The 18,684-nt window shown below is 40.8% G+C and overlaps 1 protein-coding gene and 3 gene segments (V, D, J or C); all 4 read left to right on the plus strand.

The window, feature by feature from the left end:
- Nucleotides 1-1,052: 1,052 nt before the first annotated feature.
- Nucleotides 1,053-1,903, plus strand: LOC117469169. The segment is given in 2 exon segments: nt 1,053-1,296; nt 1,387-1,903. Coding segments are annotated over 2 exon segments (396 nt in total).
- A 5,236-nt stretch (nt 1,904-7,139) lies between these two features.
- Nucleotides 7,140-8,503, plus strand: LOC117469164. The segment is given in 3 exon segments: nt 7,140-7,263; nt 7,495-7,801; nt 8,491-8,503. Coding segments are annotated over 3 exon segments (360 nt in total).
- A 3,566-nt stretch (nt 8,504-12,069) lies between these two features.
- LOC117469161 lies at nt 12,070-12,602 on the plus strand (the record flags this gene model as incomplete). The annotated part of the segment is given in 2 exon segments: nt 12,070-12,212; nt 12,292-12,602. Coding segments are annotated over 2 exon segments (357 nt in total), but the record flags the coding sequence as incomplete, so codon positions are not given.
- Nucleotides 12,603-14,330: 1,728 nt separating this feature from the next.
- On the plus strand, nt 14,331-15,624 carry LOC117469165. Its single transcript, XM_034113542.1, has 4 exons — nt 14,331-14,390; nt 14,481-14,818; nt 14,887-15,079; nt 15,197-15,624. The coding sequence occupies exons 1-4, from the start codon at nt 14,336-14,338 to the stop codon at nt 15,622-15,624; spliced, it is 1,014 nt and encodes a 337-aa protein (XP_033969433.1). The 5' UTR covers nt 14,331-14,335.
- Nucleotides 15,625-18,684: the final 3,060 nt, after the last annotated feature.

Here is an 18,684-nt window from a genome sequence, read left to right on the forward strand (position 1 = left end):
AGCCTGGTTAGTGTTGCCTGACTTTATAAAGTGTGTTTTTTTTATAAGTGTGTGGTTGCCTTCTAGTCACTTTGCTCAGCGCTACTGCTTGTAGGCAGGCATGACGAGACTCTTCAGTCGACCCAGGTTGTCATGTCCGACTATCACAAGTAGAATCATAATGAAAAATACGCCGGTAAAATGTGCCTGTAGAACACGGCTTAGCAAGTAGTCAGTTTAGCTTCGTTTGCTATGCTAACATCACCCATGTTATACCAGAGAAACTTTCATAACAGCGTTGTGATGCCAAACAGCGTCAATTCAGACTGACACACATTCACTTAAGGGGAACTGGGGATATGTATCAGCTGCTTGTGTGACAGTCAGACAGAGAATACTTTAGAGCGGTGTGAGCTAACCCGGAGCTAACGGGAGTATAAACTCCCGTGGAAGAGCAGCCAGCACTGCAGCAGGCGCTAAATGCCGCTGAAACACATTAATAAACAATGAACCACGGCACTCTGAAGAAAAGTATAAGGTTGGAGAAGTCGTTATTTAATTTAATCTGGCTTCGTATGATTAAAAGCAACACGATCATCGACCCGACGCAGTCCCCCCCCCGTTGTTGTTGTGAGCATCGTTGGGGAGCAAATCAGCGATGTAAACGGTGACGTCATGACGCAGCAGCAGCAGCTGGGCGGTGTGAACAGAGCGGGAGCTGAAAAGGGAAACCGGAGCTGAACCAGAAAAGCTCTAGCTAGGAGCTAGAAAGGGAAAAGCGCTGGTGTGAAAGCCGCATCACTGTCAGTATTATTAGATCTCAGCTCTGCATTTTAAACTGTTGAACACAACATATTACTAGACCGACTGGAAAACTGGGTGGGACTCTGGCACTGTTTGTATTGGTCTGAATGCTACTTAACAGACAGGAAAAACGTTGTTTCTATAGGTAACTAAACAACTGAGTTGACGGATATGACATGTGGTGTTCCTCAAGGCTCCATCCTGGGGACTCTTCCCTTTTACATCTACATGCTTCCACTAGCTTAGTTAATGGATAACAATGAAATAAGTTACCATAGCTATGCAGACGACACACACGTGATAACATGAAAAAAGAAATTGAGAGAAGTGAAATACAGATCTAAGAGGAGACAGAGAGATTCAGGGAGGAGCTAAGATGTTCCTGAACTATAGAAGAGAGAGGAACTTCCATATTCACCAGAGTTCAACACAGACCATCATCATCACCTTCATTCAACATGCTGTCATTAGACTATTGTTTACATTCCCTACTGTTAGTTTCCATTCTAAGAGGTACGTAACATTCTGCATGAAAATGTTAACTTCTAATGTTGATCAAATGTGATCTATTAACTGAGTCTTTTGAATTACTCCTCTCTTCAGGGGTCAGCTGTGAAAATCTCACTGCATTACAGAAAGAAGAGTTCAGTCCAGAAGGCAGCTCTGTTACTCTGTCCTACAGATACTCCAAAGAAGCAACTGGTGGTGATGAGTTTTACTGGTATCGACAATATCCAGGAAAACAACCAGAGTTCATCATCTATCATTTAGGAACTGGAAACATTATGAATAATCTGATCCCTGGACTGAATATTACAGTGGAGTCAAACCAAATCAATATGAGCATCTCCTCTGCTGCAGTGACAGACTCTGCTGTGTTCTACTGTGCTGTGAGGCCCACAGTGACAGGAAACACCAACACTCTGTACACAAACACCAGCTGACACACTGACAAGCTGCTGGAAGCCTTTTCTCCACACTGTTGTACTGAGCTGTTCACCTCCACTAGAGGGCCACATTATCAAGTAGGCGGTGCACGTCTTCTGCACTGTGTTCAACCATCCAGTCAATAAGAAGTGCTGCTGTGAAGAGAACCATCCTCACACTGAATGCTGAACATCAGCTACTTCCTGCTGCTGATTTAAACCTTGTTGTAGAGATGGAACATTGGCTGTGGATTATTCTTGCTGCTCTCTCCTTTGGTAAGATAGAAACTACAACATGTTTCTAGGTAACTGTTTAAAGCTACTGATTGTTCTCCTTTAATCCATCATCTTTATTGATTCATCTCTTCCTCTGCATGGTCTCTTCTTCCCCAGAGTGTAAAGGACAAGACACAGTGACCCAGCCAGCAGGAGATGTCAGCGCTACTGAAGGAGACACAGTTACACTTGGCTGCACATTTCAGACATCTAATACAGCCTTTCTGTTCTGGTACAAACAAGAAGTCAATGGTTACCCAAAGTACATGCTGAAGCGTTTCTCAGGAGGTCGAGATAATGCTGCAGAGTTCAAGGAAGACAGATTTGAGGCTACACTCAACAAGACATCAGTTCCTCTGCAGATCTCCTCTGCTGCAGTGACAGACTCTGCTGTGTACTACTGTGCTCTGAGGCCCACAGTGACAGGAAACACCACAACTCTGTACAAAAACCTTTGGAGCAAAGACAACACAGTACTGCACAACATCCACCAGAGGGAGTCTCTCTCTGTTAGACTTTAGGGAAACAACACAAGATATTCTCAAACAGTTCTACCACCAGCAGATAGGCATCTTTTATTTGATGCTTCAACACCATGTTACTTTAATTTATCTCTCACATTTATCCTAATAATGTTCAATTAGTGCATTCCACCATGTGCCAGACTCCTGATGGACCTTCACCAACACGTCTCCTTTGTCATATTTATTCCCACAGGCCCTGAAAACTGCAGTCATCAAACCGCTCTTAAAGAACTACCTAGGGGCTTCATTGATGAACATTTATAGGCCGGTTAAAATAATTGAAAAAGTTCAACAGCTAAAAAGCTGTTTTGGAACTAAATAACTGTTTTGTTGTGTTCCAGTCACACAGCACTGAGACTGCTCTAATTAACTTCTTTAATGACATCTACTTAAACACAGACAGTGGCAGAATCTCACTGTCAGTATTATTAGATCTCAGCGCTGCATTTTAAACTGTTGACCACAACATATTACTAGACCGACTGGAAAACTGGGTGGGACTCTGGCACTGTTTGTATTGGTCTGAATGCTACTTATAGTTAACTACACAGCTGAGTTGACGAATATGACCTGTGGGGTTCCTCAAGGCTCCATCCTGGGGACTCTTCCCTTTTACATCTACATGCTTCCAATAGCTTAGTTTATGGATAACAATGAAATAAGTTACCATAGCTATGCAGACGACACACACGTGAAAACATGAAGAAAACAAAACAGAGAGAAGATGCACATGCGCAGATAGATGGTAAGATCGCTGAGAAAAAAAGGAGCCACATTTGAATTTCTCGCGTAAGATATCAGCAAAAGTGTTTCTGAGGTAAAATATTAACTACATTTATATGATGTATTTTTTGGATACTGTCTTGAGTTCAAATGTCTAGGAATCCAAACTAGTATTATTAGAATCACTGTTTTGTAAGCTACAAATATAACTAGCTAAATATGGGTCAAGCTAGCAATCAGGCAGGTTCACAGGGGGTGAAAGCAAGACTGGTGGTCCTGGGACGGTTGTAACGGGACGGTTGTAACATGGCACATTTACAATGATGGCTCATTTGCTTGAATGATCAATTGTTCATTCAAGCATACAGTTGTATTGTTGATTGGTGTGCATTGTCCCTGTAAAAATAAACAGAATAAAATACTGTACAGTAGGCCTAAAGTGTGTGTGTGTGTGTTTACAGTATGCCAAATGTCAGAAAGAGGAAGACAGACAGGGGAGTGCCACTTGCTCTGCTGCAGAGGGCCTCAAATGAAGTTGAGAAGGGCAAATCATTCAGGGAAGTGGCAAAGTCCCATGATATATGCCATGTCACCCTGTACCGGTTCCATACAAAGAGGCTGAGGTTGGAGAGTCAGGGATCACAAACACCCCCAAGAGTAGGCTACTGGACACCAAAGAAGGTGTTCTCAACAGAGCAGGAGATGCTTTTGAGAGACTATCTGGAGGCAGCTGATTTATACTATGGTCTCAGCTCAAAGGAGGTAGGTCTACATAATTAAGGTAGAAGCACCTCTCAGAGAACAGTTTAATCCTTCACAGAGGATGATGCTGTGTGTGTTATCTGTTATCCTGTTCATTGTTCATTGTTTGTTGGAGGATGTGTGAAACCCCATTCAAATCTTGTTGCCTTAGAATTTGATAGCTTTCCCTATTTGTTGTCATGTAGTGTGAAAAAAGGTAACCGTTATTAACATGTTACAACTGTGCCTGGCATGTGCTACAACTGTCCCTGTACACAAGGATAGTTGTAACTGTTGAGGTTTTTTTTTTAAATACATTTCCCAACCTGTACTTATTTCATAAAAACATCTTAAATACATTGTTTCAGTAGCTGACATATTGATAATGTATAATATAGCAAAATGGCTATCCTATTGTAAATGGTTTTTTACTTATTGGGGAAAAGCCCAAAAAGTGTTGCAACTGTCCCTGGTCTCCTACTACTGTGCTGTGAAGCCCACAGTGACAGGAAACACCAACACTCTGTACAAAAACCTTTGGAGCAAAGACAACACAATACTGCACAGCATCCACCTGAGGGAGTCTCTCTCTAATAAACATCAATAGTTTGTGATGATACAGTAATGTAGTTTACCTGCTTGATCATTTGAAATATATTAACAATTGTGCACTACCATACAAACACATGTACTGCCTTTGATTCACATCTGCAGGTTCAAATGTTTAACTCAGTCAGTGAATCAGTTTAACGACCAGAGGCCTGTACTACGAAGCTGGTTCAACCTAACCTGGATATGTTGGAGTTAGCCGGTTGGCGTAATCCAAAACATACGCGCTCTCGCTAAACTGTACTACGACGCTGGTTATCAAGTGGATCGCTCAAGCCAGCCTTGTCCTATCTAGTTAGGTGCGCGTTCACATGAAAGGGGTGGTATTTGGAGCATTCGATCAATCACAAACATGGACAAGCGTACTGACAGCGCAGCGTCATACTTCCTGAATGAAAAGTGAACTTTAATATTAGTCAAATATGAAGAAGTTAAACTTTAAACATCCATGACTTAAACACTTTATCCAGGATCAAAGCCACATAGCTGCACCTGCAAGGTGAATACAGCTGGTAACAGAGAAAGTGTTTGAATGCGTACATTAACAGGTTTATGATATCACTGCCCCGTCTAAGACACGATCTGACTTTAATTACATTTGACTCCAGTGTTTCGTCAACTTAATGTGTTGCTTAAAATAATACTTCTGCATACAGTATGTGACACTGTGAGTGTTGCACGGCCAGATACGGCTCAGCTGACTCAGATAAGGAAATATATGATACATTATGATGTGATATCATGTGATATGAAGGATAATGGGGTACGTCTGCACTCACAGTGCCGCGGACTGTAGGTTACTTATGTTGTGGCAGATATTTAAGTAAGCTTTCTTAACGCTAATGTTATAATAGTCAGATTGCTCTGAAGATGGGAGGGGATATTCTATTAATTTTCACGTTCACACAGTCGGTGATTTTGGCCGGTTGTCTTTCCTGCAACGGCAGTTTAAACTGTATTTCCTTTCTCCTCCTGTCATATGAATTGATCGCTTTAAACTCCGCACACTGAGCTCTGATTGGTCAGCAGGCAGTGCTTTTATCCTGGAACCTATCCTGCTCCGGAGGATAGCCGTTCAGAATAAGTTATCTAGCCTGCTAAAAAGTGAACCAGCTTCGTAGGACCGGAAACCCCTGAAGTTAGCTTGCTAAACGAAAATCTTGATTCGTAGTATAGCCCCCAGGTTTGCCGCTCAGCATAAGTTACCATGGAAATCTAGCCTGCTAAAAAGAGAACCAGGGTCGTAGGACCGGAAAGCCCGAGATTTCCCTGAATTTAGCCGGCTAAGCAAAAATCCAGCTTCGTAGTACAGGCCTCTGGTCACATGCCAGTACAACAACATTAAAACCACTGGAGTCATTGTACACACAAACACTCAAAATACTGGACAACAAATCTGTTTATTCACATCACTGCCCAATACTCAAAAAATACAACTTGTTGATTTGGGAAAACCTCATTAAACATGCCTTACCTCAGCTCCTCTTAGACAGTTTATTAACATACGCACAACTGCAACTAGGATAACAAGAGGTGCAGCGAGAGCAGATTGCATTATTCCACTCAGAAAAAGTTCTTTCAGTCAGTCTTCATTTTCTGTTAAAGCTGCTCAGCAATGGAACTCAATCCCATCTCCAATCAGAGACCAGACTACGTTTAGTTTATTTAAATCAAAACTCAAAACATGGTTGGTGAGGAATCAGTTCTGAGACACTGACACAATCTTCTGCTCCTTACAACCCACTGCCTGTGTTTTAACATGTTCTTTTGTTTTGTTTTATTGTTCTGTCTTTTAAATGTTTTTATTTGTATTGAAGTATTCCAGTAATATATGTTGCATGTTTTAAATGGATTGTATTTACTTGTTTAAAATGAAAAGTGTTTTAGGTTGACTTTTAAAATCTGTCCAGGGACTACAGATGAAAAATAGCCTCGTGGCTAACTGGCACATTTACAGCAATGTTAATTAATGTGCACTGTCCCTGTTAAATAAATGCATTTAAATATATATATATTTTAAAACCACAGCTTGAAATAAAGATATGTAGTTTCCATGAACTTAAAATAAGTGTCTCTATTTTTCTGTCAGTCTGTGATTGCATGTGGTGTACCACAGGGATCACTCCTAGGTCCTCTCACTTTGTCATTGGATTCAGTTTATCTCTGAGCACAATGTGATCATAGGTTCTATTGAAACAGCAGCTTGTGTTGTGGTGTTCAAGACCTTTTTAATGTTGAGTATAAAGCAACATTCTTATTATGTTAAGATCTTTTTAAACAGATTTCTCTCTCGATGAAACACCTCTCACTAATCTGACTTCACGTTAACGCCCGTCATTGTAATTGCTAAATTGTTGTACATTTCAATGTATGAGTCAGTGAGAAACACAAAGAGAACTAAATGTTTTAAATATGAGAAAAGTATTTTGATGGTTTAAAACCAGTAAAACATGATTCTCTGGCCCCGCCCACTGACGTTTATATCAACCAATGAGATGTTTTGTGAGATGTTTGAGGAACTAAAAGCACAATCATCTGATGTTGAGGAGAAGGGCTGAGCAGCAGAGAGGCTGTTTCCTGCTTCACTTCTGCAGGAGGAGAACTCATCTGCTGACTGTTCCACTTTACCATCTCCAAAGACATGTTGCTTTACCTCTGGTTACTCTTCTCTCTCTTCATAGGTGAGTGTTGGAACAGAGATAAAGTCTCATTTAACCCGCTGTATTAGCCAGAGATTTCATAACTGGAGGTTTGATTGTGTAAGGCAGCAACCGTTGTGATCTATGAAGACATTTGGTCATGGTTTATCTCAAACTGATCAAAGATGACAGGAAATTGAAGACCCTCCGTTGAGTCTCTTAATGTTAAAATCTCCTGCAGACTAACTGACATGAATAATTCTCATTTTGCAGCCCTGGGCTCCATGAACAGCATAAAGCCAGAAAGAAGTGAAGAACATGTTGCAGAGGGCAGAAACATCAGCCTGACATGTAAATATGAGGGGACTATCTACAATATCCAGTGGTACCGACAATACCAGAGATCCAGACCAGAGTTCCTGCTCTACATCACAGAGGCAGGAGGGATCCATCCCACTGAATCTGATTTCTCTGCTCACATTGACAAAACAGAGAAACGAGTTGATCTGGAGATCATCTCAGCTAAAGAGACAGACTCTGCTGTGTACTACTGTGCTCTGAGGCCCACAGTGACAGGAAACACCAACACTCTGTACAAAAACCTTTGGAGCAAAGACAACACAATACTGCACAACATCCACCAGAGGGAGCCTCTCTCTGTTAAACATCCATAGTTTGTGATGATACAGTCATTTAGTTTACCTGCTTGATCATTTGAAATGTATGAACTATTGTGCACTACCATAGAAACACATGTACTGCCTTTGAGTCACATCCACAGGTTCAAATGTTTAAATCAATCAGTGAATCTGGCCTTTTTCTCAAAGGTTTAAATATAATGTAGTCTCCAAGAACTTAAAATAAGTGTTTCTGTTTTTCTGTCAGTCTTTGATTTCATGTGGTGTACCACAGGGTTCAATCCTAGGTCCTCTGACTTTTTATTTACAGACTGACTTTGGATCTGTTACCCAGGAGGAAGTGTAACTGAGAGAAGTGAAATACAGATCTAAGAGGAGACAGAGAGATTCAGGGAGGAGCTAAGATGTTCCTGAACTATAGAAGAGAGAGGAACTTCCATATTCACCAGAGTTCAACACAGACCATCATCATCACCTTCATTCAACATGCTGTCATTAGACTATTATTTACATTCCCTACTGTTAGTTTCCATTCTAAGAGGTACGTAAAATTCTGCATGAAAACGTTAACTTCTAATGTTGATGAAATGTGATCTATTAACTGAGTCTTTTGAATTACTCCTCTCTTCAGGGGTCAGCTGTGAAGATCTCACTGCATTACAGAAAGAAGAGTTCAGTCCAGAAGGCAGCTCTGTTACTCTGTCCTACAGATACTCCAAAGAAGCAACTGGTGGTGATAGTTTCTTCTGGTATCGACAATATCCAGGAAAACCACCAGAGTTCATCTTCTCTCATTTAGGAAATGGAGGAACAATTAAAGATCCAATCCCTGGACTGAAGTTTACAGTGGAGTCAAACCAAATCAATCTGAGCCTCTCCTCTGCTGCAGTGACAGACTCTGCTGTGTACTACTGTGCTGTGAGGCCCACAGTGACAGGAAACACCACAACGCTGTACAAAAACCTCTGCAGCTTCTCCCTGAACATTCACACACTTCAGATCCTGCCTTTTTCTGAACAACATCGCCATCAAGTGGACACCTCGAACAACTTCTCCTCTCAAAGTGACACACATCCAACCTCTGAGGGAGACTTCAAAGATGAAGAGCAGTCTGTCTGGCCTGTCCATCCACCGGCTCCTGAAAGTGGATGAACTTGTTAAACTGGTCCTGACTAACATACGATTCACTGCAGTGTGAGAGGGAAAAGTTCATGGTGAAGAACAAGCGTTAGATTATTGCAGTGGTGTAATGTAACTAAGTACATTTACTCACACTGTACGGAAGTAAAACATTGAGGTAATTGTACTTTTTTACTAATTTATACTTTTACTTAATTACATTATGTAGGCAAGTGTTGTACTTTGTACTTCACTACGTGTATTTTACAGATTGACTGACATAGCAGATTTAGGATATTAATACACAATATAAATCAACACACATTATAGTATAGACGAAGCTACCCAGTACTGTATAAAGTCATTCAAATAAACCCCACCTTTACCCCCCATCAATCATTTTAACAACCAAAAATACCTGGTGGATAAAATGGCCACTTTGCACAACGCATACTTTTACTTTTGGTACGTAAAGTATTGTTTTTATGCTAATACTTTTTGACTCTTATTGAGGTTACATTTGAAAGCAAATAATGAGAGTACTTCTTCCCCCTCTGGATTGCTGACTCATTATATTCTTTGCTCCGCAGCTTCTTCCTGACGGACACCAGTTCCTCCTCTTCAAAGTTTCCAGTCCATTAGCCTGTTTAGCCCTGAGCCTGTTTTTCAGGTCTCAGGCTCGAAAATGACATTCCCAGAACAAATGACCATATCTTCCCTTCTAAAAGGGGTAAATTAATAATCTTTTTTTCTCAAAGTAATGATAAACCTGTGAGTTGGATGTAGAAAAGTCAGAACAATATAGATGTCTTTTATTTTAAAGAAAATTCAGATTTTACATAGTAAAAAACTGTAAATTATAGTGTCCGTCCAAAACATTTTTTTTACTTATAGTGAAAACTACCCTTGGATGATGGTAAGGTAGACTAAAAGCTTTAGGAATCCAAAGTACAACATATAATAAGTACCCTGTATCAAGATTGATGCAAAACAAGTGACATTTGACCTTTTTAGAGAGGTTTAGCAAAAAGAAACCACTTCTGGGGTCATTTGGGTGGATTTTCCATATCTCTGGCCCCCCTTGCTCGATTTTGATGGTTGACACCTCTTTCTGACCGTTAGAGCCAATATAATCTAAGGGGGATTCCCCCAGACACACACGTTGTAAAACGAAAAGGTGGGGGCTTCGCTCATGTAATTTTCCATCAGAGTGAACCTATCTCTAGCTTTGACATCTGGAAACGGAAAAGCAGTTGTAATGCTTATGGATTATCAGAAATCATTTCAAAGGGACACAGACACATTGGATTAACCTATGGATTAACTTCAGCAGCGTTTTTATCGTTTTAATGCCATTGAAGACCACTTTTGAGCAGACTACAGAGACAAGGTAACCATGTTAGCATTTTTAGCTACCTAGCGCCACATGTTTTGATGTCTGTTTTTGTTTATAACGTCGCGATTTAATATAATTGAGTGATAATGAGGGTACCCTTCGATTCTGTGTCACCTCACGATGTGAATCGATATCATGGATGTGCAGAAAAGATAAATAATAAGGTTTTGTGAGTGATTTTCGGTGCAGTAATCTGTTAGCATTTTTCGCTCGTTGCTAATTCAGAGGCTCAGCGTTAGCATTGTGGGTTTTATTTTTGAAAAATAAATAAGAACGATCAGTAAGATGAGTTTCTTCCCGTTACATGGATATAAAACATTCATAGTTTATTAAATGAACATGCCCTCAGACACTGTTTCCTGCAAGATGTTGCGGGAGGGCCTCGGTACCGGGGTCTCTCGGGCTTAACAGGTTAATGGCGCCTGAAGTTGGAAGAAAAACTCTAGCTCTGAGCCTGATGACAAAATCTAACGAAACCACAAAAGCTCTCTGAGATGGGAAACAAGCTTGTGTTGTAACATGTCTGCAGCCCACAGTGACAGGAAACACCAAACCGCTGTACAGAAACCTCTGGAGCAGAGACAACACAATACTGATCAACATTAAACACAAAAGACAAAACAAACGGATGGATTCACGTTGTATTTAACTGAAGACGTTTCAATAATCTCTACGTACTGGTTTACTTCACAGACTTGGGTTTGTTAGTGCTTTTGTTCTTATCTTTATAAAATATGTTTCTCTGTTGTTCTCTCTTGGTCTGTGATGAATTAAGGTGTACCACAGGGTTCAATCCTAGGTCCTCTCAGTTTATATTTACATGCTGCTTTATCTGAGGAATTGTCTTTGTTTTGCAGACAATACGTGAAGAGTCTGATATAATTCAGTCAACGTAGCAGCTGGATTTTCTTTTGTAAATTTAGGAATTAGTTTAAGGAAATTAAGTGATAAGAGATCACCAAACTATAACAATGATCACCTGCAGCTGATACAACATGCTGCTACCAGTCTGTTACCCAGGAGGAAGTGTAACTGAGAGAAGTGAAATACAGACCTAAGAGGAGACAGAGAGATTCAAGGAGGAGCTAAGATGTTCCTGAACTATAGAAGAGAGAGGAACTTCCATATTCACCAGAGTTCAACACAGACCATCATCATCACCTTCATTCAACATGCTGTCCCTGCAGAACTCAGCTTTTTCTCTGATGTTGTTTGCAATCTTATCCGGTTCGTAGATGGATACAAAATCAGTGTCAACGCTTTCTGAGTGTGGTTCTGCTAAAAGGACTTTTATAACATTAAATAACAGAGTTATTCTTTCCCTTAGGCGTCAGCTGTGAAGATCTGACTCCAGTCAAAACAGAAGAGTTCAGTTCAGAAGGCAGCACTGTTACTCTGTCCTACAAAGCTGGATCTAATGCTAATTATTACTTCTGGTATCGACAATATCCTGGAAAACCACCAGAGTTCCTCATCTCACACTCTGCTTCAGGCCAAGTAGGAACTAACCCAATCCCTGGACTGAATATTACAGTGACGAAAAAGCAAATGGAGTCAAACCGAATCAATATGATCATCTCCTCTGCTGCAGTGACAGACTCTGCTGTGTACTACTGTGCTCTGAGGCCCACAGTGACAGGAAACACCAACACTCTGTACAAAAACCTTTGGAGCAAAGACAACACAGTACTGCACAGCATCCACCAGAGGGAGTCTCTCTCTGTCAGACTTCAGCAGAGTTTATCAGTCCTCTTTATACTCGCTGTAGCTCAGAGTTTCTCAACTTGCAGATATGATGCATCTGATTATCTCAGTGTTGCTGGCTGCTATGAGTCTTGGTATGAACTCTTTGATATCAGTCTAACATCGAGATGATTCTCTAACATGGCCCTGATACTGTTTGTTGCTGTTTTACAGAATGCAGAGCCCAAAGAGACAACGTGCTGCAACCTGAAGCAGAAAAGACTGCTACTAAAGGAGAGGCAGTAACGCTTGGCTGTCACTATAACACCACTTCATCAAATGACTATCTCTTCTGGTACAAACAGCTCGGAGACAACAGCCCCACATTCATCCTGAGCCGCTTTAAGATCGGCACGGGGAAAACAGAGGACGAGGACAGATTCTCATCCACATTGGATTCAAGATTAAGATCCGTTCCTCTGAAGATCCAGAAGCTTCAGCTGTCTGACTCTGCTGTGTACTACTGTGCTCTGAGGCCCACAGTGACAGGAAACACCAACACTCTGTACAAAAACCTTTGGAGCAAAGACAACACAATACTGCATAACATCCACCAGAGGGAGTCTCTCTCTGTCAGACTTTAGGGAAACAACACAAGAAACTCTCAAACAATTCAACCCCCAGCAGAGAGCCATCCTTTATTTGATGCTTCAACACCACGCTACTTTAATTTATCTGAAACATTTATCCTAATAACTTTTTATGAGTGCAGTCCACCAGGTGCCAGACTCCTGATGGACCTTCACCAACACTTCTTATTTTTCATATTTATTCCCACTTGCCCTGACATCTGCAGTCTTCAAACCACTCTTAAAGAGCAACCTAGGGCAGGGGTCGGTAACCGTAGGCACGTGGCACGCGGTACCGTAACCAGTGGCACACTAGGAATAAGTAGAATAAGTGTGCAAAATATTTAAATTGTATTTTCGGATCCTGAACGAGACCGCCGCCAGAGCGCGTCTCCCCGTTACCTGCAGAAGGAAGACATGCACGCAACGCAGCGCAGAAGGAAACAAAACATTTAAGAAATCTAGACCGCAACAGAATTAAACAAGCGACTGCCTGTTTTTCCTGGCCATGTTCAGGTTCCTTGAACACAACACAAGCGTAACGTGTCATTACGGGGTATAGTGCTGCCGGAACGCGGCTCCGGCACTTCAAAAATTGCAGTACCCATAAGGAGCCCCATGAAAAGATAATCACATTGGTTGCTTAAACATTTTTTTCTTAATGTTCTCAAATTGTTTGGGCCCCTGTCAGTCACGGGCCCTCAGAATCGTCCTAACTTTTCACCCCCTTACGGCGCCCCTGCGTACACATGCCGCAGTTTTTGCGTGGCTGTGTCTTTAGTTGTAAGCCCAGTGGCATCTGTTCATCTGACATATGATCATACAATAATGCCATGGAAAATAATATGCTACATTACAGTTCAACTGTTGATAAACATCAACAGTTAGTGATGATACAGTAATGTTGTTTACCTGCTTGATCATTTGAAATCTGTGAACAATTTTACCATAGAAACACATGTACTGCCTTGATTCAAGTAATCTCCATGAACTAAAAATAAGTGTCTCTAATTTTCTGTCAGTCTGTGATTTGATGTGGTGTACCACAGGGTTCAATCCAAGGTCCTCTCACTTTGTCATTGGTTTCAGTTTATCTCGAAACCCAATGTGATCGTAGGTTCTATTGGAACAGCAGCTTGTGTTGTGGTGTTCAAGACCTTTTCAATGTTGGGTATGAAGTACAATTCTTATTAGATTAAGATCATTTTAAACAGATTTCTCTCTCGATGAAACACCTCTCACTAATCTGACTTCACGTTAACGCCCGTCATTGTTATTGCCACGTTTTCCTTCTTTACTGACTGATCAAACACTTTAAATCACCTCTCTCAATAAACTGGTACACATCACACACTCAAGATTTGATTGCTTTTGTTCTTATCTTTATACATTACAATTCTCTTTTGGTCTGTGATTAATCGTGGTGTACCACAGGGTTCAATCCTAGGTCCTCTGACTTTTTATTTACAGACTGCCTTTGGATCTGTTACCCAGGAGGAAGTGTAACTGAGAGAAGTGAAATACAGATCTAAGAGGAGACAGAGAGATTCAGGGAGGAGCTAAGATGTTCCTGAACTATAGAAGAGAGAGGAACTTCCATATTCACCAGAGTTCAACACAGACCATCATCATCATCACCTTCATTCAACATGCTGTCATTACACTATTATTTACATTCCCTACTGTTAGTTTCCATTCTAAGAGGTACGTAACATTCTGCATGAAAACGTTAACTTCTAATGTTTATCAAATGTGATCTATTAACTGAGTCTTTTGAATTACTCCTCTCTTCAGGGGTCAGCTGTGAAAATCTCACTGCATTACAGAAAGAAGAGTTCAGTCCAGAAGGCAGCTCTGTTACTCTGTCCTACAGATACTCCAAGGTTGCTGAATTGGATGATTATTTCTTCTGGTATCGACAATATCCAGGAAAACCACCAGAGTTCATCATCTATCATTTAGGAAATGGACACATTATGAATAATCCAATCCCTGGACTGAATATTACAGTGGAGTCAAACCAAATCAATCTGAGCATCTCCTCTGCTGCAGTGACAGACTCTGCTGTGTTCTACTGTGCTGTGAGGCCCACAGTGACAGGAAACACCAACACTCTGTACACAAACACCAGCTGACACACTGACAAGCTGCTGGAAGCCTTTTCTCCACACTGTTGTACTGAGCTGTTCACCTCCACTAGAGGGCCACATTATCAAGTAGGCGGTGCACGTCTTCTGCACTGTGTTCAACCATCCAGTCAATAAGAAGTGCTGCTGTGAAGAGAACCATCCTCACACTGAATGCTGAACATCAGCTACTTCCTGCTGCTGATTTAAACCTTGTTGTAGAGATGGAACATTGGCTGTGGATTATTCTTGCTGCTCTCTCCTTTGGTAAGATAGAAACTACAACATGTTTCGAGGTAACTGTTTAAAGCTACTGATTGTTCTCCTTTAATCCATCATCTTTATTGATTCATCTCTTCCTCTGCATGGTCTCTTCTTCCCCAGAGTGTAAAGGACAAGACACAGTGACCCAGCCAGCAGGAGATGTCAGCGCTACTGAAGGAGACACAGTTACACTTGGCTGCACATATCAGACAACTGACACATATCCCTATCTGTTCTGGTACAAACAAGAAGTCAATGGTTACCCAAAGTACATGCTGAAGCGTTTCTCAGGAGGTCGAGATAAAGCTGCAGAGTTCAAGGAAGACAGATTTGATGCTACACTCAACAAGACATCAGTTCCTCTGCAGATCTCCTCTGCTGCAGTGACAGACTCTGCTGTGTACTACTGTGCTCTGAAGCCCACAGTGACAGGAAACACCACAACTCTGTACAAAAACCTCTGGAGCAAAGACAACACAATACTGCACAGCATCCACCAGAGGGAGTCTCTCTCTGTCAGACTTCAGCAGTTTGTGATGATACAGTAATGTAATTTACCTGCTTGATATTTTGAATTCTATGTACAATTGTGCACTAACATACAAACACATGTACTACCTTTGATTCACATCAACAGGTTCAAATGTTTAACTCAATAAGGCAATCTGACCTGTTATCAAAGATTAAAGATATAATGTAGTCTCCATGAATTTAAAATAAGTTTTTCAGTTTTTCTGTCAGTCTGTGATTTCATGTGGTGTACCACAGGGTTCAATCCTAGGTCCTCTCACTTTGTTATTGGATTAAGTTTATCTCTGAGCACAATGTGATTATAGGTTCTATTGGAACAGCAGCTTGTGTTGTGGTGTTCAAGACCTTTTAAATGTTGGGTATGAAGTACAATTCGTATTAGATTAAGATGATTTAAAACACATTTCTCTCTAGATGAAACACCTCTCACTAATCTGACTTCACGTTAACGCCCGTCATTGTTACTTTTTTTTACTGACTGATCAAACACTTGAAATCACCTCTCTCAATAAACTGGTACACATCACAGACTCAAGTTTTGATTGCTTTTGTTCTTATCTTTATAAAATAAGTTACTCTGGTGGTCTGTAATTTATTGTGGTGTACCACAGGGTTCAATCCTAGGTCCTCTGACTTTTTATTTACAGACTGCCTTTGGATCTGTTACCCAGGAGAAAGTGTAACTGAGAGAAGTTAAATACAGATCTAAGAGGAGCCAGAGAGATTCAGGGAGGAGCTAAGATGTTCCTGAACTATAGAAGAGAGAGGAACTTCCATATTCACCAGAGTTCAACACAGACCATCATCATCATCACCTTCATTCAACATGCTGTCATTAGACTATTATTTACATTCCCTACTGTTAGTTTCCATTCTAAGAGGTACGTAACATTCTGCATGAAAACGTTAACTTCTAATGTTGATAAAATGGGATCTATTAACTGAGTGTTTTGAATTACTCCTCTCTTCAGGGGTCAGCTGTGAAGATCTCACTGCATTACAGAAAGAAGAGTTCAGTCCAGAAGGCAGCTCTGTTACTCTGTCCTACAGATACTCCAAAGAAGCAACTGGTGGTGATTATTTCTTCTGGTATCGACAATATCCAGGAAAACCACCAGAGTTCATCTTCTCTCATTTAGGAATTGGAGGAATACTTAAAGATCCAATCCCTGGACTGAAGTTTACAGTGAAGTCAAACCAAATCAATCTGAGCCTCTCCTCTGCTGCAGTGACAGACTCTGCTGTGTTCTACTGTGCTGTGAAGCCCACAGTGACAGGAAACACCAACACTCTGTACAAAAACCTTTGGAGCAAAGACAACACAATACTGCACAGCATCCACCAGAGGGAGTCTCTCTCTGTTAGACTTTAGGGAAACAACACAACTAATGTTCAAACAACTCAACCCCCAGCAGAGAGGAAGTGTAACTGAGAGAAGTGAAATACAGATCTAAGAGGAGCCAGAGAGATTCAGGGAGGAGCTAAGATGTTCCTGAACTATAGAAGAGAGAGGAACTTCCATATTCACCAGAGTTCAACACAGACCATCATCATCATCACCTTCATTCAACATGCTGTCATTAGACTATTATTTACATTCCCTACTGTTAGTTTCCATTCTAAGAGGTACGTAACATTCTGCATGAAAACGTTAAATTCTAATGTTGATCAAATGTGATCAATTAACTGAGTCTTTTGAATTATTCCTCTCTTCAGGGGTCAGCTGTGAAGATCTCACTGCATTACAGAAAGAAGAGTTCAGTCCAGAAGGCAGCTCTGTTACTCTGTCCTACAGATACTCCAAAATTATAGGAGCTACTGATAATTTCTTCTGGTATCGACAATATCCAGGAAAACCACCAGAGTTCCTCATCCTTCAGTGGGGAACAAAACCTGCAGCAAACTCTCGACTGTCCGTTAAATCGAATGAGGATAAAACCCAGATCAATCTGAGCCTCTCCTCTGCTGCAGTGACAGACTCTGCTGTGTTCTACTGTGCTGTGCAGCCCACAGTGACAGGAAACACCACAACGCTGTACAAAAACCTCTGCAGCTTCTCCCTGAACATTCACACACTTCAGATCCCGCCTTTTTCTGAACAACATCGCCATCAAGTGGACACCTCGAACAACTTCTCCTCTCAAAGTGACACACATCCAACCTCTGAGGGAGACTTCAAAGATGAAGAGCAGTCTGTCTGGCCTGTCCGTCCACCGGCTCCTGAAAGTGGATGAACTTGTTAAACTGGTCCTGACTAACATACGATTCACTGCAGTGTGAGAGGGAAAAGTTCATGGTGAAGAACAAGCGTTAGATTATTGCAGTGGTGTAATGTAACTAAGTACATTACTCACACTGTACGGAAGTAAAACATTGAGGTAATTGTACTTTTTACTAATTTATACTTTTACTTCATTACATTATGTAGGCAAGTGTTGTACTTTGTACTTCACTACGTGTATTTTACAGATTGACTGACATAGCAGATTTAGGATATTAATACACAATATAAATCAACACACATTATAGTATAGACGAAGCTACCCAGTACTGTATAAAGTCATTCAAATAAACCCCACCTTTACCCCCCATCAATCATTTTAACAACCAAAAATACCTGGTGGATAAAATGGCCACTTTGCACAACGCATACTTTTACTTTTGGTACGTAAAGTATTGTTTTTATGCTAATACTTTTTGACTCTTATTGAGGTTACATTTGAATGCAAATAATGAGAGTACTTCTTCCCCCTCTGGATTAATGACTCATTATATTCTTTGCTCCGCAGCTTCTTCCTGACGGACACCAGTTCCTCCTCTTCAAAGTTTCCAGTCCATTAGCCTGTTAAGCCCTGAGCCTGTTTTTCAGGTCTCAGGCTCGAAAATGACATTCCCAGAACAAATGACCATATCTTCCCTTCTAAAAGGGTTAATTAATAATCTTTTTTTCTCAAAGTAATGATAAACCTGTGAGTTGGATGTAGAAAAGTCAGAACAATATAGATGTCTTTTATTTTAAAGAAAATTCAGATTTTACATAGTAAAAAACTGTAAATTATAGTGTCCGTCCAAAGATT

Source organism: Trematomus bernacchii, unplaced genomic scaffold, assembly GCF_902827165.1.
Source record: "Trematomus bernacchii unplaced genomic scaffold, fTreBer1.1, whole genome shotgun sequence".
NCBI lineage: Eukaryota > Metazoa > Chordata > Actinopteri > Perciformes > Nototheniidae > Trematomus > Trematomus bernacchii.

What these genes read in the sequence shown, in the direction of transcription:
- LOC117469165 (XM_034113542.1), top strand. Translation starts at nt 14,336, where the DNA reads ATGCTGTCATTACACTATTATTTACATTCCCTACTGTTAGTTTCCATT. An exon ending in CTCTGTACACAAACACCAGC is followed by an intron (nt 14,819 to 14,886) that starts TGACACACTGAC and finishes CACCTCCACTAG; the next exon opens with AGGGCCACATTATCAAGTAG. An exon ending in TCTTGCTGCTCTCTCCTTTG is followed by an intron (nt 15,080 to 15,196) that starts GTAAGATAGAAA and finishes CTTCTTCCCCAG; the next exon opens with AGTGTAAAGGACAAGACACA.